The following is a 25,994-nucleotide window of genomic DNA, read 5'->3' as shown; positions in this document are numbered from 1 at the left end:
AAATATTTATTACTCTAAATGTTTAATTAGTATCAGTGTGCACGTTTCTAGGAAAAGTTGAATATAGCTGTTGTTATACTTTAAAAAACCAAACATTCGAACAGGAATAAGCAATTGTATTTGAATAAACAGCTTGTCAACAACTGAGAGACTGTTACGCCGGGTACCTGCTGGCAAAGTGGTCTAGGGTACCGTGTGAACGAAAGAGAGAAAACTTGAGTGACATTAGAGAGCTCGGACTGGAAACATGGCCGCTCCCACATCGCAACTAATTACTCTGTGTTTATCTCTTAACCTCGTTTGTTCTATTGTGATAGTCTTGCTCAACAAACTTATATATGTGAATTATGCCTTTCCTAACATGACTTTGACGTGTATTCATTTCTTCGTCACTTCTGTGGGTTTGTTTATTTGTCAGCATCTCAATGTTTTCCAGCCGAAACGTCTTCCCTTCTTAGATCTATTGCCACTGGCCGCTTCTTTTTGTGGTTATGTGGTCTTCACAAACCTTTCACTACAGTATAACTCGGTCGGTACTTACCAACTCATTAAGGCAATGACAACACCGTGTATTATTTTCATACAGACGTATTTTTACCATAAACATTTCTCGTTATATGTCAAATCGACATTGGTAAGTAGCATCAATCACATGTTCTGTTGTTATCACATAGCACTTTCATTTAAACATTCTGTTAAATTACGATATTTTTCTCGCATTACAAATTTATTAGCAAAGACCGTGGAAATTCCACTGTAGAACGAAAACAATTTATAGATACTTTTGCAAAAATTTTGATTTACATTTAATATTTTGATTTACAAGCATTTAAGTGCATGGATGCCATCCATCATAACTTGTAAGACGATACAATCTATCACTGATATAATTAATATTTTAAAACATGCAATTGAAATTATAAAGATATTAACGGACATCTAGGAATTATTCGAATTTTAATAATGAAATTTCTATGATTTTCAATATAATTGAGCGCGAGTAATATATATTTTCCTGAATTATCTTTTTGTCAGTTATACAGATTTATCATACACATCAACAGTATTAGAAGTCGAATAAAACCAAAATGTATTAAAATCTAAAAAAACTTTTAATCTGTGTATTTGATATATCTAGATTGAGGATGTTTTTATGTTTGCCAACTTTGAAGACAAACTGCTCTCCCTTTTACATTAATGTTATTTTTCTTTTTCGCCGTTTCTCCTAATTTGAAGATAATTTTCTCATTTTTTATCCATAGTGTCACTTCTTTGTTACATCCTTTCTCTATATTGGTTACCTATTGAATTTCTCCCGTCCCATCGCAATTATTACTTTGGTCTTCTATGCCCTTTTTGGCAGTGCTCGCGCCGTATATAGGGTCAACCCACCTAACTGTCCCAAGGACAAATGCAGCTGGTTTGCATTCCAGACGATTACATTATTCCAGGACAGCACTCACACGGAAGTGGTTGCCTTATGTATACGAATCTATATTTGCCGAAAATGCCCTCCACCCCCTCTATTTTGTTTTAAAAAGTTTCTTTGGATTCGTGTGATGCGTCTAGCTATATCAGTGGTTCCCAACCTGTGGTCCGTAAAGCTAGTACTGGGGGTCCGTGAACAAGTTAAGCTGACAAACCTTTCAATTTCCTGGGGTCCGTGGGAAAATTCATTTAAATAAAAGAGGTCCTTGGTAGTGAAAAGGTTAGGAACCTTTGAGCTATGTAAATATATGGATGCGCATGGCTTAGTGGTTGGGATGTTGCACTCACGATTGCGAGATCGTAGTTTCGATTCCCAGACCTGGCGTTGCGTTGTGTTCTTGAGCAAAGAACTTCATTTCTCGTTGCTTTGAGATCATTTCATCATTTGACATGTGGCACATGGTGCACCTGTACAGGTAACGTCGATATGATGGATGGAGTGAGCTTATTTGAACACAAAAATTTGATCACTATAAACAAATCATCTGTGTGGTTGTTCAGCAAGAAATTGCCGAACCCTCATACATTGTCTAACGACAGGAGAGTCCATGATATATATATATATATATATATATATATATATATATATATATATATATTTTGGACTAATGGGTATATGTCGAGTAGTGTGTTGGTGTGTTGAGTAAAGCACTGGTATGGTTTGGGCTACCTGGTGTCATCCTCAATTGAGGTATATTTCAGTTGGATCTACTTCAGGAATTCCGAAGTGTTAGTTGAGATAATAATAATTAAGTAAACAGAAGATGGATTTGGTATTGGTCTTTCTTTTTTACGCAGATGGGTCGAAACGATCATTATACAAAATAAACCACATGGTTCCAGGTTTAGTTCCACTGCGTGGTAACTCGGACGAGTGTCTTCTATTATAGCCTCGGGTCAACCAAAGCCTTGTGAGTGGATTTGGTGGACGGAAACTGAAAGAAGCCTGTCGTATATGTATATATATGTGTGTGTGTATGTGTTTGTCCCCTGCATCACTGCTTGACAACCAGTGTTGGTGTGTTTACATCACCATAACTTAGCTGTTCTGCAAAAGAGACCAGTAGAATAAGTACTAGACTTAAGAAATAAGTTCTGGTGTCGATTTGTTTGACTAAAACCCTTCAAGGTGATGCTTTAGCATGACCGGAGTTAAATGATTGAAACAAGTAAGAGAATATATGTACACACACAAGGTCTTCAAACATTTGTTGTTTTGGGGCATATGGATATATATATTTATATATAAAGCAACAAATATATGAAGAACCTCAAAATAAATGACATTTTTTGTTCAAGTCACTCTTTGTTCCATGTCTTGATTGTCATTTCTGTTAAATGTATGAACATTGACATTATTGAGATACTTGTGTAAGCGCTGGTTGCTTCAGGAATATTTTGATTTTGTCAAATTGAATCCTTTATAATGTGATGAGTGTTGGTATCACTAGGATTCAGTGAGATTCTAGGAATGAGCATACTGTCACCTCTGTGTGAACCAGTGATTAAAGATGCCTCAACACAGTTTTCATGGAGTTGTAGTACTTTCAAATATGTGCACTATATATATATGTATATATATATATATATATATAGAGAGAGAGAGAGAGAGCAATAAGAAAATGGAGGGGATCAATAGGTGGTTCATCAACTTTTAGGCATTGTATTATGTCAATTTATTTATTTATTTACTAAAATGACAATTACAAGAATATGCATACATGTACAACATAAAAGTTGATGAACCACCTATTGATCCCCCCTTATTGCTCTATAAATTAATGGTAAAATATCTCTTTACCCCCACCCATTTAGTACACTCTGTAATGTAATTTCAATGCAATAAAAACACTTGTGTATTAATAATTGGGTATTCTACCAGCAGTATATTGGATAGATATGATAGATATTATCCCTTAGTTGGTTGGATTCACAACCTCTAACTTTCTTGGAATATATATATATATATAATAAGACCTGTTTTCTGAAATTCTTTGACATGTGCATGTGCCACAGTTACACACAAAATGTCTTTCATTAATGTCTCCCATTAATTCATTAAGTTGAGCTTTGTAGACATATGGCACTAATCTGATCTGTTTTAGTAAATTCTGTGGAGCTAAGATTGTTGGTGACTTGGTTGCACATATATGTTAAAAACTATTAGGTTTCTCATTATTGCAAGTAATGGCCATGGTATCTTGATAGAATTGCTGCATATTTCTAAATATATGAACACATAATCTTCAGATTGGATACCATTCAAGTTAATTTGTTGTTAAAAGGAGGTAGGAATAATTACCTTAACTCTCTTAATATACAAGCAGAGAGGTATAAAGTTAGAAGTGATGGACTATCAAGTGGACTGTCAGGTTCAGATGCATGCTGGAAAAAAATTCTTCATGTTTTTTGCATAACTTTGAATTATTACATCCTTCACTGATCTTTAAGTAATTAAATCTGTAATCAATTTTCAATCAAATTCATTACCCCATAACATGCTAACAGATCCTTGCGGGATTACTACAGCTTATAGTATTGCTTTACATCAGCTATCTATTATATATGACTATTGTTCATCTACACTTACAGTTTGCATCTCCAGTCTGAAATCCCTCACTTCCTAGGATATCCATCTAGTGAAAGCTGTCTAGAGGCATACAGCTAGATGAATATCTTCCATCTTTGCTTACCATATCCTAAATGTGTTGCTTCTCTGGGTGTGTCTGGATATCAACACACAAAGGCTTTGACATTTAGCAGCAGCTGCTGAATCATTAGAAGCCTTTGAGATTATCTGCCATCTTTCCAACAGCAACTTTGGTCATCATTTTTAATTCAATATCTCTACCTCTTATCGACACATTTATAAAATATTTTAAAAAATCCCAGCTTAGCACATAACTTTCAGAAATATTTTTTAATGCCTTGTATTGTTAAAGCATGGAATAAACTACCTATGTTAGTTGTTTTCTGTCAGGACACTGCATCCTTCAAAAATATTATGGTTCTTGAAATTCATCAAAATTATTCCTGATGTGTCTATGCACCTTTTTTCTGTTTGTGATTCTTTTACTGTACACTTTTGTCTTTTGTGTATAATTCTGTGTACTATTGCATGCAATTTTAGCTTTTATTGCAGTCTTTCTTTACTTATTGCTACCCTCTGTCCTCTCTTTTACCCTTCTCTGATGAGTTATAGTGCACCTGAGCTCTATATAATAAACCCATTATTATTATATTGATCCCAAGTACCAGTTGAGCACTGGGGTCAATGTAATCAACTTAACCTTTCCCCAAAATTGCTGGCCTTGTACCAAAATTTGAGACCATTATTATTTTTATCATCATCATCTTCATTTGTTTTATCTTAGGTTTTGTTGTAGCTCCTGGAGTCTTGCATGTGTAGTGGGCTTGCTATCTGTAGCCTGTGGTACCATGCTCTCTGTTCTTTTCAACTATTTAATACTTTCCTGATCATTCTGGCCATGCCAAGGAGGCAAACTTTTTGTAACAGTTCTACTGGGCACTCTATTCCGATTTCCTTTATATTGTTATTATCATCATCATTATTATTTTGGTTTGGCTCACTTTGGTCTTATTCTTGGTAGAATTTATGTGGGATACTACCTGTAACCTTAGGTATCCACAAGTTTTCAACAGTCTAAGAACCCTCCTGATAATCCTTGCTGTCTCTAAGAAACAAGCTTTCTGTAGGAGCGCCACTGAGCATTCTATTTCAATCTCCTTCAGCCATTTGTCTATATCTTTGCTTACTGTTCCCAATGCACCAATTATTACAGGTGCAACCTTTACTGTTTGCATGCTTGCATGCTCCAAATTCTTCCTATTTCAAATTTTAAGGAATTTTTTTGTTTGTTTTTCTTCCTCTTTCTTTACGATCCTGGAATCAAATAGGTATGATGGGTTAATAAGTAAGCATCTTTGCTTTTCCTTATCTATAATCATTAAATCTGGTCTTATTATTATATATGTTAGTGTGTTAACTAAAATTTTCTGATTCAACTGATTATATTACATTTACTTTACACTATTATTTTCCCCTTGCAAATTATATTTTCTATTTTATTTCAAGATCCCTATCACCATTGGTGTGTTCTTAAACAGTTACTATGACATCAAGTACAATCATTTAGGAGTCATTTTTGCAACTGTTGGAGTCTTGGTTACATCACTCTATCAAGTGGTAAGTTGTTTATTCAGTTATTTTTAGTTTTCTCTTTAACAGTATTAAAACATGAACCATGCTTCCTAAGTTCAAAGTACAAATGTAAAGTTACAGTAATGTGTACATAGAAAAAATGTGAAATGAAAATAAAGTTGGTGAATCACTATACCAATTTCACATGGTGGCAATTATATGTGAAACAAGATATTATACGTTTCTTTTATATTTTCTGTTGACCGTTCTAAAAGCATACAAAATTAGATTAAATATGGAAGGACCATCGAGCATCATCGTTACCAGCGTCGCCTTACTGGCACGTGAAAAAACATTCGAGTGAGGTCATTGCCAGTGCCGCTGGACTGGCTCCTGTGCAGGTGACATGTAAAAAATACCATTTGAGCCTGGCCGTTGCCAGTACTACCTGACTGGCCCTCGTGCTGGTGGCACGTAAAAGCACCCACTACACTCTCAGAGTGGTTGGTGTTAGGAAGGGCATCCAGCTGTAGAAACTCTGCCAGATCAGATTGGAGCCTGGTGCAGCCATCTGGTTCGCCAGTCCTCAGTCAAATCGTCCAACTCATGCTAGCATGGAAAGCGGACGCTCATCATTTGCATAAGAGTTAGCTTACTAAATATTGCGTTCACCAATCTGGGGGAAAACCAATCATATATATGTAATATTCAGAGTTGAAAAACTTCTATTTACCGAGATACTGGAGTCGATTCATTTAACTAAAAATTCACCAAGGCGGTGCCCCAGCATGGCCACAATCTAATGACTGGAACAAATAAAAGATGCATTTTAGAAGAGAAATGTTTCCTCTACGAGTGTTTAAAAAGGAAAAAAGGTGGGGCGGGGGAGAGACCCAACAAGGGAGGTAACTCTATCAACTACTTCTCCCTTAGCCCTACTGGTCATATTTTATTTTAATGCTAACATGGGTTTGAATGGACATGGGGTTTATTTGAGGCAGAATTTTACGGCTGGTTGCTCTTCGTGATTATTTTCCCAATAGGTCTATGAAAGCGTAGAGACCAGTCATAAGGTCAACGAGGAATATATATATATATATATATATATATATATATATATATATATATATATATATATATATATATATATATATACATACATACATACATACATATCGTTTAACGTCCGCTTTCCATGCTGGCATGGGTTGGTCGGTTTGACTGAGAACTGGCAAGTCAGGAGGCTGCACCAGTCTCCAATCTGATCTGGCAAGGTTTCTACAGCTGGATGCTCTTCTCAGCGCCCACCACTCCAAGAGGTTGGCGTTAGGAATAGTGGATGCTTTTTATGTGCCACTGGCACTGGCATCAGCCACGCTCAAATAGTGCTTTTACATGCCACCGGCATGGGTGCCAGTCAGGTGGCACTTGACTCAACAGGTCTTCTCAAGCACAGCATATTGCCCGACCATTGAAGGGTACTTTTAAACAGGCCGGTTATGCGACACTGGCCACGGCTACAATCTCACTTGGTTTGCCAAGTCTTTTCACGCACAGCATATCTCCAAAGGTGCTTTATCACCTCATCTCATGTCTTACTGGGTCTACCTCTTCCACAGGTTCCCTCCGGTGTCACAACACTTCTTCACAGCTGTCCTCATCCATACACAATATATGACAATACCAGCACAGTCGTCTCTCTTGTGCACAATACCAGCACAGTCGTCTCTCTTGCGCACCAAATCTGATGCTTCTTATGTCTAACTTTTCTCTCAGGGCGTGTACACGCTGTAGTGTATGCACACTGGCATTACACATCCAGCTTCATTTTTTTCAAGCCTATGCATATCCTCAGCAGTTACAGTCCATGTTTCACTACTGCTTAGCATGGCTGTTTGCACACATGCATCATACAGTCTACCTTTCACTCTGAGTGAGAGGCCTTTGTTACCAGCAGAGGTAGGAGCTATCTGAACTTTGACCAGGCTATTCTTATTCTAACAGCTACATTCTCAGAGCATCCACCCCCGCTACCGACTTGGTCACCTAGGTAATGGAAGCTATGAACTACTTCTAGTTTTTCCCCTGGCATGTGATAGAATCTGTTTTCTATACATCTTTGATGTTTATTGCACCTGTACATCTGCCACACACAAAAACTATCTTCCCAGTTAAACTTACTTTGATATTGCTGCGCCTCTTATGTGTCCATAGCTTACACTAGGTGCATATTATATAGTTTCTACCTACACCTTTTCTACAGATTGAGCAGAGCCATCTACCTGATGGGGTTTGTGATTTGTCTGCTTTCCTACTTATTAAGACTTTGGTTTTTGCAACATTGACTCTAAAGCCCTTCGATTCTAGATGTTGCTTCCACATCTGAAACTTCTTTAGTTCTGGTAGTGACTCAGCTATTAGAGCAAGGTCATCAGTATAGAGGAGCTCCCAGGGGCATCCTGTCTTGAATTCTTCTGTTATTGCCTGGAATACTATGATGAATAAGAGGAGGTCGAGGACTGATCCTTGGTGAACCCATCCTTCTACTTGGAATTCTTCACTGTACTTGTTACCAAACCTCACCTTACTGACAGCATCCCTGTACATGGTTTGTACAGCTCTCACCAATCACACCCCTAGTTATATATGTGTGTATGTATAACAGGCTTCCTGCAGTTTCTGTCACCTAAATTTCCTCACAGGGCATTGATCAACCCTGAGCTAGAATAGCAATATTTAGCCAAGTTGGCATACTGTGGGATCAAACCTGAAACTATGTGCTTAAGAAGTAAACTTATCTAAAAGCATACAAAATTAGATTAAATATAGAAGGACCATCGAGCATCATCATTTCCAGCGTCGCCTTACTGGCACTTGTGCCGGTGGCACGTGAAAAAACATTCGAGTGAGGTCATTGCCAGTGCCGCTGGACTGGCTTCTGTGCAGGTGACATGTAAAAAATACCATTTGTAGCATGGCCGTTGGCAGTACCACCTGACTGGCCCTCGTGCTGGTGGCACATAAAAGCACCCACTACACTCTCAGAGTGGTTGGTGTTAGGAAGGGCATCCAGCTGTAGAAACTCTGCCAGATCAGATTGGAGCCTGGTGCAGCCATCTGGTTCGCCAGTCCTCAGTCAAATCGTCCAACTCATGCTAGCATGGAAAGCGGACGCTCATCATTTGCATAAGAGTTAGCTTACTAAATATTGCGTTCACCAATCTGGGGGAAAACCAATCATATATATGTAATATTATCTTATATTTTTGATTTTCCTGATAGATAAGATCTGGTTTAATTTTAGTGCTCTTTCCTTGTTTTTAGTGGCCAACGTTATTCTTTATGAAATGTCTGAAGCTAGTGGTTGGGAGGTAAGCTTCTTAATCACACAGCCATTCCTGTGCCTGTTTATATATCATCATCATCATGATCCTCTTAATGTCTTGTTGCCAACCTTCACTTGTATCCAAGCAATGAAATATTTCCCCATAACCAGAAGATTGGAAATGAATGACACTACTTGTATGGCATTAACCACCATTTTATAACTATCATGTGATGTCAAAACAAGGAGACACAATCACACACACACAATAGATGTTAAATGATGATGATGATGATGATATATGTGTGTTTGTGTGAATACACACACACACACACTGAACTTCTTTCAGTTTCTGTCTAATAAATTCACTCACAGGGTTTTGGTCAGCCCAGGGTTATTGTAGAAGACACTTGCCCATGGTGCCACACAGTGGGACTGAACCCGGAACCATGTGGTTGGGAGATGGACTTTGTTGAGGTAGATTTTCTACTGTCAGATGCCTTTCCTGTTGCTAATCCTCACCCATTTCCAAGCAAGGTAATATTTCCCCATAGCTGTGTGTGTGTGCATTTTTTTTTGTCAAATGTTTCTATAACAACAGTAATATTTTATCTGTATTTATATTCTTTCCACAGTGGGTTGGAGAAAAACAACATGAATTACAAGTGAACTCTATGCAGTTGTTATATTACCAGGCACCAATTTCAACATTGATGCTCCTTTTCATAATTCCATTCTTTGAACCAGTTTTCAGTTATTTATTACCACCTTGGAATCTGCATGCAGCAGTATGTATTTCCGTTTTATTTCTTAAACTTTATTTTTGAGCATAGCCCCGCTCATGCAAATATGAAGGAAAATGGATTTAAAATGATGATATATGTATATATATGTATATATATATATGCACAAGTAGAGACATCACTAAGGTGACTGAGGGTGCTAGTCAGCACCAGTATTGCTAGAATTAAGAGTCAGATCAACTCTTAGCAATGGGACAGCAAGCGAGACAGAACCATATCATTGATGATTTGGGATTTATATATCATCATCATCATCATTTAACGTCCGCTTTCCATGCTAGCATGGGTTGGACGGTTCGACTGGGGTCTGGGGAGCCCGAAGGCTGCACCAGGCCAGTCAGATCTGGCAGTGTTTCTACTGCTGGATGCCCTTCCTAACACCAACCACTCCGAGAGTGTAGTGGGTGATTTTATGTGCCACCGACACAGGTGCCAGACGAGGCTGGCGAACGGCCACGCTCAGATGGTGTTTTTTATGTGCCACCGACACAGGTGCCAGACGAGGATGGCGAACGGCCACGGTCGGATGGTGTTTTTATGTGCCACTGACACAGGTGCCAGACGAGGCTGGCGAACGGCCACGCTCGGATGGTGTTTTTATGTGCCACCGACCCAGGTGCCAGACAAGGCTAGCAGACGACCATGCTCGGATGGTGTTTTTTATGTGCCACCGACACAGGAGCCAGATGAGGCTGGCGATCGGCCACGATCGGATGGTGATTGTTACGTGCCCACAGCATGGAGGCCAGTCGGTGCGGCACTGGCTACGGCTACGTTTGGATGGTACCACAAAGATACAAATTCCATTGATGTTCATCTATTTTGATTTTGTTTAATTTTTTGATTTGATTTGATTTGATTTTCACTTGCCTCAACAGGTCTTCACAAGTGTCACAAGAAGGAAGGTATGCACAGGTGGACTTACTACGTCCCAGGTAGGGGCCACGGGTTATGGCCTGACTAGTCTTGCCGGGTCTTCTCACGCACAGCATACTTCCATAGGTCTCGGTCTCTAGTCATTTCCTTGGTGAGACCTAAAGTTCGAAGGTCGTGCTTCACCACTTCGTCCCAGGTTTTCCTGGGTCTACCTCTTCCACAGGTTCCCTCAACTGCTAGGGTGTAGCACTTTTGCACACAACTATCTTCAGCCATTCTCGTCATATGACCATACCAGCGCAGCCGTCTCTCTTGCACACCACAACTGACGCTTCTTAGGTTCAACTTTTCTCTCAAGGTACTTACACTCTGACGATTATGAATACTGACATTACACATCCATCGGAGCATACTGGCTTCATTTCTTGCGAGCTTACGCATATCCTCAGCAGTCACGGCCCATGTTTCACTACCATGTAGCATGGCTGTACGTACACATGCATCATACAGTCTGCCTTTTACTCTGAGCGAGAGGCCTTTTGTCACCAGCAGGGGTAAGAGCTCTCTAAACTTTGCCCAGGCTATTCTTACTCTAGCCGTTACACTTTCAGCACACCCACACCCACTACTGACTTGGTCTCCTAGGTAGCGGAAGCTATCAACTACTTCTAGTTTGTCTCCCTGGAACGTGGTAGAAGTTGGTCTCTGCACGTTTCCAGAGTTTATTTCTCCTGAGCATCTGCCACATACGAAAACTATCTTCCCAGTTAGCCTACCTTTGACATTGCTGCACCTCTTATGTGTCCATAGCTTACACTTGGTGCACCTTATAGAGTTTCTACCTACACCTTTTTTACAGATCGAGCAGGGCCATCTACCTGAAGTCGTTTGTGGTTGGTCCACCTTCCTACTAATTAGGACTTTGGTTTTGGCTAGGTTGATTCTAAGGCCCTTCGATTCTAATCCTTGTTTCCACACCTGAAACTTCTCCTCCAGTTCTGATAGTGACTCAGCAATTAGAGCAAGGTCATCAGCATAGAGGAGCTCCCAGGGGCATCCTGTCTTGAATTCTTCCATTATTGCCTGGAGGACTATGATAAATAGGAGGGGGCTGAGGACTGAACCTTGGTGGACCCCAACCTCTACCCGGAATTCTTCACTGTACTCGTTGCCTACCCTCACCTTACTAGCAGCGTCTCTGTACATGGCACGCACAGCTCTCACTAACCATTCATCTATCCCTAGTTTCCTCATTGACCACCAGATAAGGGATCGGGGGACCCTGTCAAAGGCTTTCTCCAAGTCAACAAAAGCCAGGTACAAGGGCTTACCTTTGGCTAGGTATTTCTCCTGCAGCTGTCTTACCAGGAATATAGCATCAGTGGTACTTTTCCCTGGCACGAACCCAAACTGAATATCATCTAAGCTTACTCTCTCTCTAATTAATTGGGCTATAACCCTCTCCGTAACCTTCATTACCTGATCCAACAGCTTGATGCCCCTGTAGTTATTTGTATCTAGGGCATCACCTTTACCTTTGTAGCAGTTGACTATTATGCTGCTACACCAGTCATTGGGTATGACTCCTTCGTGTATCACCTGGTTAACTATACGGGTGACTATGCTATAGCCGACACTACCAGATATTTTGAGCATCTCTGCAGTAATTCCTGATGGGCCTGGGGCTTTCCCTGTCTTCATGCTTCTAATTGCCTTAGCTACCACGGAACTATCAACTCGGATAGCTGGTCCCTCTGTTGGGTCAACATTCGGCAGACTCTCTTTATCCCATTCATTTTCCTCATTCAGCAACCTTTCATAGTGGCGTCTCCAAGCCTCTCTCTTTGCATCCTCATTTAGCGCAAGTGAACCGTCATCCTTGCAAACACATTTCTCTCCTACCACATCACGATTCTCTCTCACACACTGTCTTGCAACACGAAATGCCTCAAGTCTTTCATCCTCACGGCGCAGGACATTGGCAAATTTTCTCTTATCTGCTTCCCCTCTGGCTAGATAGACCTGTCTCCTAGCTTCCCTTCTGGCAGTCTGATACACTTCCCTGCTACCCTCGTTCTTCCAAGCCTTCCAAGCCTGTTTCTTTTGTCTAATAGCCCAGTCAACAATATTGTTCCACCACCACGTTATTTTGGGTCTTATGCACATACACAAACACTTTTTCCATATTTTCAGGTTCAGACAGAAGTCATTGAGGTAGATTTTCTTTCAGATGCTTAGAAGACTTGCTAGAAGTGGTTGACAACATCTGCTACCTTAATGACCTAATAGTTAGGAGCTGAGTGTTGGGACAGTGTAGGAACTAGGATAATGGCATAGTGAAAAAAGTTGAGGGAGCTGTTATTTTCTGTTGGCAACAAAAGAATCCTCTCTAGAAGTGAATAGCAGATTGTATGATGTTTTATACAAAGGCTGGGAAAAAACAAGTTATGTTCTACTAGAAGAATTGGCTGTTGTGTGCAAGAGAGATAACTGCACTGATATAGACACATGCACATGAGGGATGGCTGCAGAATTGCTGAGTAAACCAAGTAGAAAGAACTTGAGAGAGGAACAAATGTTGAAAGCTAACTTTAGATGTTGAATTTCACAAAGGTGTAAGGTACCTTGCTAGAGAAGACTGATCCAGTCCATGCAAGCATGGAAAAAAGAGGTGAAATGATAAGGATTGAGTGCTGTGTCTACTATCTTTTATAACTAGAGCTTTCCATTAGCAAAGCATTGTACCTTTTAAGCAAAACCTGAAGCTGTTTCCTTATTCTACAAAAGAATAAATAGCAGTAAAATAGCAGTTTTAAGTAGAAACTGAGATGCAGTTATAATCAGACAAAGATTAAAGATTGCAATGACAGGGATTCATTGCTTATGTAAATGGATTTTACCATACTGGCTAAGACACCATTAATTGTTTTTGTAATATTGTGATATATAGGAAACAAATAATTGTTAGAACTTATATTTCTTTAAAATGTTATACAATTGTTATCATGTGTGCACCCTTTGGTGATTAAATATATGCTTCTTTATAGATTACCATAATCTCAGTAGAAAGCCAGTCTTGGATACTTTGCTTGTGAAATCTACAAGCACTCTTTTGGGCTTAACCTCAAAATTATTTTAGAGGAAGTTTGTATTTTCTTTTACAACATTCGTTTACATTATGTTGTCTTACACAATATTCTTTTCTATTTTCAGGGGATTGTTACATTGTCTAGTATTGTAGCATTTTTAATCAATTTGACTATTTATTGGATCATTGGCAACACATCACCTGTTACGTATCCTTCACTTTGACTTGTTTACTTGATCTTGACATTTTCATACAAATTATTTTTCTTTTTTTTTTGTGCTGGTTTTTTTTTAGCTGAGTTTGTTTCTGTGCAGCTCTTTGCTACTTGTTGCAGTTCTTCATATGGCACACACAGCAACAGAGAAAACTGCCAGTCTTTGTTGTGAATGTTATGGTTTTTACATGTAATAAAGTGCTTCTGTGATTTATAGGAAATTAATTCAAATTCTGCAAATGCCAACTTAGCATTTCATCCTTCGATGTTTGAGGGGAGAAAAAATTAAACATATAATGTGATTGATTTAATCAACTGCATCACTTTCAATAACTGAGTGAATACCAAATAAAGTGTGTCTGTCCTTTTATATTCTGAGTTCATATCCAGTAGGAGATGGACTTTGCCTTTCATTTTTCTTGGTGGTTCAATAACATCAAGCAAGAACCAACTGGTGTTGGTAATGCCTCCAGTCTAATTTGGCATGGTTTCTATGGCTGGATGCCCTTCCTAATGCCAACCATTTTACAGTGTGTGCTGGGTACTTTTACATGGCACTGCACTGGCACTTTTATGTGGTGCCACACAAGTGCTTTTACATAGCACCACACAGGCACTTTTACATAGCATTGCATGGGCACCACCCTGGTGCTTTTATGTGACCCTGCACGAGTGCTTTACACCACCATTCTAATTTCAAATACCTCTGAAATTTATTTTGTTTATTGTTCTTCTGGATAAATAGCAATAAGAGTAGGTGATGTCAGTATTGATTGGTAAAACATCAGATGTAATATCTTTCAATATTTAGTTTCTGCTATTTACATTGTGAGTTCAAATCATGTTGGGATCGATTTTACCTCTCAGCCATCCAATGTTGATTTATTGACTAAAACTTCCTTCAAAATTCATTGCCATGTGCCAGTGGAAGAAATTATCATTATCATTACCATCATCATCATTAATTATTATTATTATTACTTCATAGTTACCAAAAAGTGAGAATAGGGTAAGAGTCAAGTACAGATGAATATAGGACAAACTACAATGTGATTTAGATGGGATCAACTTGTTATCCTTCTATAACTAACTTCACAATCTCAAAGGATTCACCTTGCAAACAATTTCAGATGTGTTATCTACCAACATACCATTTGGTTTAACATTTCCATCTGGTCCTCGGATGTCTTTTACAAACTCCCATTCACATTTTTCCCTGAGATGCTTGGGTTATAGTAGTCAGCTACATTAATCCCATCTGTCTCACTTGGCTTACAAAAATCATGACCCCCATTCTTCTAACATATTGAAAATGAAAAATTGTATGACATTCTTTTAATACTATTTAAAGCAATTTCATTAATGATGGCAGTAGTTTTTCCCTTCCACATTTCTAAAAACCAGTAAAATTTTAAACTTTGTATATTGTTCTATTTTTGCAAATTTTTCTTTTTCTTTTCTTAACTGACCTTCAGCTATAATATGGTGGGCCACCTGAAATTCTGTCTGATTCTTTTTGGTGCTTATCTGTTCTTTAATGAATCATTACATTTTCTTCAACTCTTGGGAATTTTAATCACTCTTTCTGGTAAGTTTAGAATACTTTGTCACAATTTTTTGTTGAAAACAAATTTTTTATGGATTTTATTTGTTGCTGTATTCATACATACATGCATGTACGTATGGAGATAATAAAAAAATAACTGAAGCCAGTACAGTAACAATCTTACAGTAACAGTAAGATTGATTGTTGTCTTGTCCTAATGTGAAAAATTATTTTTATCATTAGGATGGTGGGTAGTAGAAATGGAAATGTGCTAAACTTGTGGTTTTTGTTTGAGTTCAAATCCTACTAAGGCTGACTTTGCCTTTTATCCCACTGGCTTGATGATTAAATACCAAATACATCAACATACATGTATATATGTAGTGTATATAAGTAATCAGCTCTGAGAAATCACCATTTTAATGTTAATGTTTAAAATGTTTGTTGTTAACATCTCCAGATTTTCAAAACCAGACCCCATAAAGGTGGGGTGGAGTGGAATTCTGAGATTTAAAAAGCTCAACAGATGAGTGGAATTGTGTCAGTGATCAGGTCATAGATGTTTGATGAAAATTTTAACACCACAAAATTTAGCTAAAAGTGAATATGATAGTGTTTGTGAGTTATGTGGATTAAAATGGCTCTCTCAATATAATTGCTATCTATGAAATAGTTAAATATTTCTGCAAATTCTGATACTTTGGTATGACTTATTAGGTAGATGTTTTTAGAGCAGGATGATCTTAACCAGTAAGAGTCGAGTCAGTTTTTTAGCTTTAAAGATTGAAAAAAAAAAGGAAAGTGTCTTCTTAAAAGTACAATAAATTGACCCTTCACTAATGTGTTATTGTGGTCTGCAACCTGTGCCAATAATAAGAAATTTTAAGTGTTTTTAATTGAAAACTTGGAAAGATTGCTAACTATCGGTTTTATTACTAATGCATAGTTCTTTTAATGTAATTTCTTTCTTTCTTTCAGGTATTATTCTTTACACGCACATAAAGATGGCAGATCAAAAGACAAAGAATACATTACCACTACAGACAAATGTCAGTGAAAAAGACCCTAACTCTGTCATTTCATAGCATATTCCATCAACCCTGTACAGTAAGATTTTGTTGTGTGTACACCATTTGAATATGTTAATTGTCTCTTTGTCAGGTTCTATTTTAGGCAGCATTCAGGAGAAACTATGGAAAAACAATCTCTTTCTCAGCTATATTTTCTAACTTTACTATTTTCTTATTATTATTAAATAAGTCTTCAGTAGTTGTTCTTGAATAAGCCCATAGCTTGGAAGTAGTTAATCACACATAAATCCTAGTCTTGGTATGTGCTGAAAATCAATGTTTGGTCAGGATTATAGTTATGACCATTTTGTCCTGTTGCACTTGAGAACTTCAGAGAATTGTCGCTAATTTTAAAAATGGTAGGATGTTTGTTGAGGAAGTATTTGCTGGCTCATTAATTTTACAGTCTTGCTAGATTATTAAAGTTACTTAATACTCTTTGCTTTTTTGACTTTTAAACCCATTAAGTTGAGACTACACTAAGAGGTTTGGCACTTACTTATTTTATAAAAATTCTGGTATGAGAATTACATTAGCTACAAGTTCCTAATGGAACTCAATCTTGAATACCAATCTTGTTGCTTAAAGGACTGACATTGGGAGGATTTCAAAAGCAGATCATTTTCTCACTGAATTTCGACCTAGTACTTTTGGTTTCACAATCCATTCAGCTTCACCTAATTTCCTTGCTGCCCATCAGAACATTCAAACATGTCAAAGAGAGAGGAACTCAACCTCCTAGAAATAGCAACCAAATAGCAACCTCAAATTACACCCTTTTACTTAAAAAATAGGGAGGATATAGATAATTTAGTCCTAGATATCCCTAAAAACAAGATGGATACAGCTGGAATCATAGGTTTGCTTGAACAGGTCTAACCTGGAGATAAACAGTTACAATGATGTTAAAGGCTTTTCTCAAGCATTCTTTTATGTTTTTTAAAAATCATATCACAAAAAAAAAAAACCCTGTGATTATCTCCCTGAAAAATAACATCAGTGGTTCTCTTTGGTGCATGGGGTGCAATGATTGAAGTGGAGGGTGGGGACAGACAAATTGCTGATCAGAATTAAGATTGTTTTGAGCTTTTTTCAACACCTTACTAAAGAAAGAGAATTATATAGATGCAATCTATTTTGTTTTCTCATTAGATAATGGTGGTGTGGCAGGGGTGGGGGTTGGTCAAAAAAATTGATGAGGATGGAATCTAGTTTGAGAGTCATTAACAGACAATTTCATATGCTAATGCAAATCTATTTCTTTATCCAACATCTTTCTTATACTAAATTTATCCTGACTCTATTAGATTTATGACTTGAATTCCAATTTTGAATGAATTTTGTGCATCTTGCTTATTTTTCTAGCACTGATTGATGACATAGTCTTTGGTCAACCTTGATTAAGCTGTGATGCTAGTCATTGAGAAAAACAGCAACTTTTAAGCACTATCTGTGTTAGTAAACAAGTAATTTTTTGCAATACTAACCCAACTGTGTGCTTTTGATGTCTTAGTAGTTCTAAGTAAATCAAGCAGTAACAGTTGTGAGAACCACTAAAAGTGAAACACGGTTAAATGCAAAATAGGAAGTCTATGACATTCATGCATAATACATATTTGACCCATTATATATGTCTCCATTTTACACAAAGTTATTTTCAATCTTATCATAATATTTATATTTATATTTTACTGTTAATTTTTGCATCCCCCAACCACTCAACTTATAATGAAAATTGCACCATTATGTTTTGAAAATCAGCCACATTCTCAAATTTAAATGCTTATTTGTTGAGTTAAATTATATTATATCATGTTATATCATCTGTCCTATCATGATTTTAAAATTCAGTATTCATGGCAAAACTGTCTGATGAATGGGAATGTGAAGTGCTGAGTAACAGTTTTGTGAAGATTCTGCAGCTTTTAATAAAAGTATGTATATATATATATATATATATATATATATATATAGCATTCAGAAACACTAGAATCATTGTACATTACTTTATATAAATCAGGCACTAAATTAAAAAAACATTTTTTTATTATTTATGTCTTATTATATAGCTAACAGTAAAAATAAAAATTAAGCATTTATTATTTTCTGTTTTGTTTTTAGCCCATGAAAAACTGATATCAAAGCCCTTAAAATATCTGTGTTAACTAGTTTGCTTAGCTGGTGGAGGTAAACACAGTAATTTACAACTACATACACAAGAATATAGGAACTATTAAAAATGGCGACTTTTTCAAGGAAGTAAATTTGGTGGACTCAAACTTAAGCCTGTGATTTTTTTCAATGAGACACCTCAATTTCCACATTAAAATTAACTCTTTCTAACAATACTTTAACTAATCCATGAAATACATTTTTATTAATCAAATACTTCCAAAAGCATTTACTCATATTAAAATATGTCAGTCCAGAAGTGGTTATATGTGACGGCACATGGCTCAGTGGTTAGAGCATCAAGCTCACGATCATGAGGTAATGAGTTTGATTCCTGGACTGAGCTGTGTGTTGTGTTCTTGAGCAAGACACTTTACTCAACTGTAGAAATGGCTTGTGATGTCACTGGTACCAAGTTGTACTGGCTTTTGACTTTCCATTGGATAACATTGGCGGTATGAGGAGGGGAGGCTGGTATGCATGGACTACAGCTGGTCTTCCATAAACAACCTTGCCCAGACTTGCACCTTGGAGGGGAACATCTAGGTGCAATCCCATGGTCATTCATAACCAAAAAGGGTCTTGAAAGTGTAAAATAGCATGTCATGTCTATACTCTGCAGGTTTCTTTAGCATCGAGTGAGTAATCTTTCTTTAACTAAGACGATACTTGAACAAATACTATTGACATGGTAATTGTGAATTCAATAACCCTAAGAGATAGTTGGAATTTTCCTTTTTATATATTTTTTTGAGTTAGACTAGGAAGGAGGGGCAGGGCCTGTTATCTTTATCTTTATAGGCCCTCCCAGACAAATGAGACTGATGCAGCTGATTTTCAGTTTGAACATCTGCAAGAAAAATGTGGATGAGTAAAGAATTCCTGAAAGGAAAATTGCAAAGCATTTTGTGTGGTATTCAGGTGAAAAGGGTTTCGTGGTATGTAGAGCTCATAGAACCCATGCCTCACAAAAGTTTTCATATCAGAATTCAAACTCAACACAGCAAGCTAGTGAAGAACACATCCATTTTACTGTGTTCCCATAGCTCTATGCGGTACATTGTATACTCTTTTCTCTTTTACTTGTTTCAGTCATTTGACTGCGACCATGCTGGTGCACCGCCTTTAGTCGAGCAAATCGACCCCAGGACTTATTCTTTGTAAGCCCAGTACTTATTCTATCGGTCTCTTTTGCCGAACCGCTAAGTGACGGGGACGTAAACACACCAGCATCGGTTGTCAAGCAATGCTAGGGGGACAAACACAGACACACAAACACATATACACACACATATATATATATATACACGACAGGCTTCTTTCAGTTTCCGTCTACCAAATCCACTCACAAGGCATTGGTCGGCCCGGGGCTATAGCAGAAGACACTTGCCCAAGATGCCACGCAGTGGGACTGAACCCGGAACCATGTGGTTGGTTAGCAAGCTACTTACCACACAGCCACTCCTGTGATATGCTACCAATTTACAGCGTAATTGATTGAGACATTGAGATTTAATACTTTTATCAAAGATACAGAGATCTGTAGTATACAAGGAGCCAACTTCCAGTTCAGTCAAGAGACCGTTTTTTTTTTCTTTTGTAACTATTATCCACTTAGACACTATGTAACTGTTATAAATTATAAATATCTGCAGGTATATTTTATCTTTTACTTGTTTCAGTCATTAGACTGCGGTCATGCTGGGGCACCATCTTGAAGAATTTTTTAGTCAAATGAATCAACCCCAGTATTATTTTTTTAAAGCCTGGTACTTATTCTATTGGTCTGTTTTGCCAAATCACTAAGTTACTGGGATGTAAATGTGCCAACACCAGTTTTCAAGCAGAGAGAGGAGGTGGGGCAAACACAATGGGTTACTTTAAGTTTCTGCTTATCAAATCCATTCACAAGGCCCAAGGCTATAGCAGAAGACACCCAAGGTGCCATGAATTGGGACTGAACCTGGAATCATGGTTGGGAAGTAAACTTCTCACCACACAGCCATGCCAAACAACAAAATACAATTGCGACACATTATTTGAATTAAAGAAAAGTCTTTGAGAAAATGGACATTGTAAATAAGTATGAATTATTTGCTTTAAGGTGCAGACAGTAGAGAACTGAATATGGTATTTACACCAGAGCCTCACTGTTCTGAATTCAATTCTCACAAGAATCAGTTTGTAATAATTGTCTGTCAGGTCAGATGTGGGGAATGTGCCATTGCAATATGTTGCTGTAGTTGTCATCGGTTGGTATATTCTTGGATCCTCCTTGGTGCCTGTCAAGCAGAGTCTCACTCAGTCTGCATCTGCACAATTAACAACACATTTTTACTTTGTAAAACTGGCCATATCAAAAGGTATTAATTTTAAATTGTAATTGCTGTGCAATTGACCAATTATTTTTTTTTGTAACCTAGCAATTTGGAAATTGGCTTTTATTGATTAAAAGGTATGGAAGGATTTATGTTCTGTATGTTGATGAGAAACTTGCTTAAACAACTTTTCTTAAAATCTTTTAGCCTCATGAATTTTTTCCCAAGTATGCAGATGTAAATTAACATAACTAACAAATCTATAACTTCTTGTATCACAAGGAATATCACAATCACACTTTTGTAGCTTATGTCTTCAATGCTATACCATACAGTATTAAGTGTTGACATTTTTATCTAGGCATTTTTTGACAATTGTGACCCTTTTCATTGCTCTATTCTTCTATTGCCTGTAACATTTAAAATTTTTCTTACATAAGACAAAAATTATTAGCTGAGTTCTTGAGGATTGGAAAATATTTTTCACTTAAATGTTTCATAAGGTGATGCTCTGTTTAATATAATAGTTTTCATTTTGGTAAATTTGTTTCATCAATACACAAGGATTTTTATATGTAACTTCAAGGATTAAAATTAAATTTCCAATTTTGTTTTTGCCTCATGAAGAAAAATATTTAATTTCCTCACAAATGCAGTTAATAGATATAAGGAATTATAAATTCAAAAGACATGTGCTGCAATTAAGCAAGTGATCTGAACATTATTTTGATTGCTGAATTAGATATAGAATTCCTAAAAATAAATAATTTTCTGTTTGATAATATTTCTCAATGTAATTTTATGAAAGATTTGCTTACTTTTCTCATTTAATTCAGTAACTAAACCTTGTTATTTTGATACCAAAGTGGGATTGTTTTTTCTGCATTTTTATTTATTTTCTTTTATGATCAGTATTGATGGAATGATTTTTGGTGTATTTTATCTAATTGTCTTACAGAGAAAGCATGCTCTTCTCCATGTGATACTACTTTTTTTTTTACATTTATTTTTATCCTTTATAAGTTTATAAAAATAATCATTAAGAATCACCTCTTATAATGAGGTGGTGCTGTTAAGAGATGATTTTACAATCTTATTAACAAAAGGGTAACATGAAAATTTCTCTGCTTCATATGTGTACAGAATTGTAAGCCCTGTTACAAGCATTCATTACGTACAGTAAAAAAACAAAAAGAGCTGACTTCTTTGTTGACACCCACTTCTGAAAATGTTCAAATCATCACCATGATGTGCCTTCATTGTAACTATTTTCCATTTTTAAACTTTGTTTGCACTTAACTCTGCTTCTCATTATTTGCACATTTTCTCTCTAAATAAGCCTATTACAATTAATTGACTCAAGAAGTAGGTGCCTAAATGCATACAAAGCCAACCATCCACATACATACATAAATCAAAAAAAAAATGTATATATAAGCACACGAATTATTTTATACAATTTACAAGCCTTAAATCTATATAAAATACTAAGATTAATTCAATCAACTTTTCCCATCTCCTGTAGATATTTTCCTTGCATGCCTAGTCAAAGGATTGTAAAAAAAAAGCAAGGCAATTACTATAAAACAAAGCTGGCTTTCTCCTACTTTAGAAATAAAGTGTCATGTGTCTATTGTAATAGAACAAATTGAAAATGAGTGGGATACAGAAATGAGTATTGAAGAAACATTTCTTTGTTTGGTTTGGGACAATCTGATACAATTACAAACACAAGTCCTTTCTGTCTCATTATTATGGCCTTTTGTGATATAGTCTATATTGATTTAAAGTCCATATAATCAGTTTTTGTTTTTTATGATTATCAAAAATGGCCACCATGAAGTATAGTTGTCTTTGTTTTTAAAATATCAACTTCAATGTGTTAGCTTTGTATGATTTTAGTTGTCTACATTCTTGTAGCACTTTTATTCTTTCACATATATTCCTGGAATACACTCACTCTCTCAAGCCCCTTATTTTCAACACACCAATCTCATTCATCCCATTTACTTAGTTTTCTCACTCCCATCCCAAAGTTTTCTTTATTTCTTCTGTTATAAATTATGCTAACTGAAAACAAAATTCATTAGTATTAAACATTGCCTTATATTCTAGGACTGGTTTCACTCTTCTGGAATGAGGCATCACTTTCAAGACTTCTAATTGATTATATTGATTTAGTACTTTATTAGCTATTCCATATATCAACTAGACCCATGAAGCAGAAAAGCTCTTCATAAGAACTTCTCACTACAATAAAATATACACTATGGAACTGTATATTGAGTCCTCATTTGAACTATGGACTTCCCAGATCTATACTGGCCATATTCCCATAATTAGAGAGTGATAACATAAACTAATTTTAGCTTAAAAGAACATAACTCTAATAACTGAATGCCATAGGGTAATTTTTGTACTATGATTTATCAGCATCCCTTCTGTGCAGTCTTTGTCTATCAAATTTTTACCTCAAAAGCTAGAGTAGAAGACACATGCTCAAGATACCATACAGTGGGATTGAATTTGGAACCATATGGTTGTGAAGTGAATTTCTTAACCACATGGCTATGCCTGTATTAATTTTCTTTTTTGTTTTGTTTCATTTTTTTTCTTTCAGCGGTTGAATACATATTTCTGAGAACAGTAACCTAATGAACGTGGAAGCAAACTTTTAAATATAATCATCATTGAACATATATCTTTGTATTTTTATTTTATGGTGATCATAGATCCAAAACCTAATTCAACTGCTGAATATATATCAAATGTATTGAAATTTTCTTTGAAAATATAATATCGATGCCTTCATTCTTGTTTTGTATTTATTGGGCAAACACTTGAACTGGACGACATATTGCATGCATGGGACAATATATTACAATTTCCTTTAGAATAAATTATTAAAAATCAAAGGCATAAATTATTGATTCAGCTGCATTTCATCGACAAAGTTCCTTACATACCCGGGCTATGCTGCTAGTATATATATATATATATATATGTGTGTGTGTGTGTGCGTCTGTATACATCTGTACAGATGTGTATATATATATAGATGTACATGTATAGTATAGTAGATGTGTGTGTGTATATTCATTTCCGGCTAAACCTGTTGCTTATTGATCTTTTTACACAGCTTACATGATATACAACAGTCATATAGAAAAGATCAAGATCAGCACCTTATACACACAACAAGCTTCCATCAACTAATGACTAAAATCTGAGAGTTAAGCCCCTATTAGGGAGTCTTAGAATCCTCGTGAGAAGCGGAAACTTTGGGAATACTTCTCAATTTATGTCAACTACCTGTGGTTGAAATTTCATTAACATCAGAAATTTATGACTTTTCATTTCATGGGAACCAAGTTTCTTACCACACAGCCACACCTTGACCTATATATATATGTGTGTGTTTATATACATGTATAAATATATGTATGCATGTATATGTGTACATATTACATACATATATACGAACACATATACATACATACATAAACAAATCTATATATACGTGTGTATATATATATATATATATATATATATATATATATATACACACACACATCTACTATACTATACATGTACATCTATATATATATACACATCTGTACAGATGTATAGACGCACACACACACACACACATATATATATATACTAGCAGCATAGCCCGGGTATGTAAGGAACTTTGTCGATAGGCAATGCCCTTTACCTTTTTACCCTTTTTTTGTACTCATTGAATCGTTATTTTGTAAAATGAAGCCTAAAAGGCATTAAGGCACCATTCCCTTGCATGCATGAAGAAAATCTATGACAGTCAAAGTGCATTTTCTGGTTTTGTTTAGCACACCCAACCCAGTTCTGCGAGATCAGTGTCACGACGGGAACGCATGGGTTGGGAGTTTGACAGGCAGAGGTGATATGGTTGCACATGCCGGCCCTTTTGACCCCCCCCCCCCACAACACAAGTTAGGTTCGGACCACAGCTAAGCCCTACCTAATCCTAACTTAAGTCTAGCGAAAGGGGGCTCGGGAGCCTCCAGTAGGCAACGACTAATCCCTCTAGGGAACGAAGGCGCATGTGTAGGTTGCAATGTCTTCTCTTCACTCCAATACTTCTGTGTATACAACGTTTCTAGCTGTCCCTTTGGGCGAAAACATGAAAACATCATTGCGCCTCCCAACGCGTGAACAGCCCACGTAGAGTTGACCATGGGCGAAGCACTGTTCGCCCAAATGTAACCCAGCGACTTGTAGCATTTGGCCTTGGGATTTATTGATGGACATTGTGAAGCAGAGTTTAACAGGAAACTGAGAACGCCTGAAATGGATTGGTAGGTCAGCGCCCGACGGTTGAAGGTGCATGACATCATCTCCCTTCCCACAACCGGTAAGTATTGTGGCCATTATTAAATGTGGTGCCAAATGTTTCACAACCAGATGTGTGCCGTTGCACTGTTTAGGTGGAACCAAATTCCTGATGAGCATAATAGGCGCGCAGACTTTTAACTTCAGGATGTGTGGCGGTTCAAGTGAATTCAGGAATTCAACAGGATAATCGGCAAGCTTGGCAGGGTCTGCTGTATATATATATGTGTGTGTATGCAAAACGTATATACGCAGATACATACGTTCATATTATAAAATACATGTAAGTGGCAACATATAGTAAATAAACACAAAATAATAGATATACACACACAGATGACATATAAGATCCATACCCAGATATGCACACATGGTTGTAGACATGTAGTACACCAAGAAGTTCTATATATGCATACATGTTTGCATATATCAGCAGTAAAATATATTTAATTATCAGATTTGTAGACGTGGACATCACCAGGAATAGCTTCAAGTAGCTGACGGTTGTATTTTTGGGTGCGAGAATAGCTCTGCCTGCCAGCCATTTTAGGTCGCGTA

General features: G+C 36.9%; 1 protein-coding gene across 8 annotated transcripts; it reads left to right on the top strand.

The window, feature by feature from the left end:
• The first annotated feature begins 85 nt into the window (after positions 1-85).
• LOC115217019 (solute carrier family 35 member E3) lies at positions 86-23,873 on the top strand. Of its 8 annotated transcripts, none has more exons than XM_029786551.2 (7): positions 86-634; positions 5,585-5,695; positions 9,611-9,763; positions 13,868-13,950; positions 15,432-15,544; positions 16,481-16,604; positions 23,683-23,873. In XM_029786551.2, the coding sequence occupies exons 1-6, from the start codon at positions 248-250 to the stop codon at positions 16,585-16,587; spliced, it is 954 nt and encodes a 317-aa protein (XP_029642411.1). In that variant the 5' UTR covers positions 86-247; the 3' UTR covers positions 16,588-16,604; positions 23,683-23,873. The 8 variants fall into 8 exon arrangements, with proteins under 8 accessions (XP_029642411.1, XP_029642413.1, XP_029642410.1 ...); XM_029786553.2 differs by lacking the exon at positions 23,683-23,873 and adding an exon at positions 18,694-19,144 and having other exon boundaries at positions 16,481-16,551; XM_029786550.2 differs by lacking the exon at positions 23,683-23,873 and adding an exon at positions 18,694-19,144 and having other exon boundaries at positions 16,481-16,609.
• The last annotated feature ends 2,121 nt before the right edge of the window (positions 23,874-25,994 follow it).

The sequence above is a fragment of the Octopus sinensis genome, linkage group LG11 (assembly GCF_006345805.1).
Source record: "Octopus sinensis linkage group LG11, ASM634580v1, whole genome shotgun sequence".
NCBI lineage: Eukaryota > Metazoa > Mollusca > Cephalopoda > Octopoda > Octopodidae > Octopus > Octopus sinensis.
Note: the sequence above shows the minus strand (reverse complement) of the source record. Positions and strands in the feature narration are given on the sequence as shown.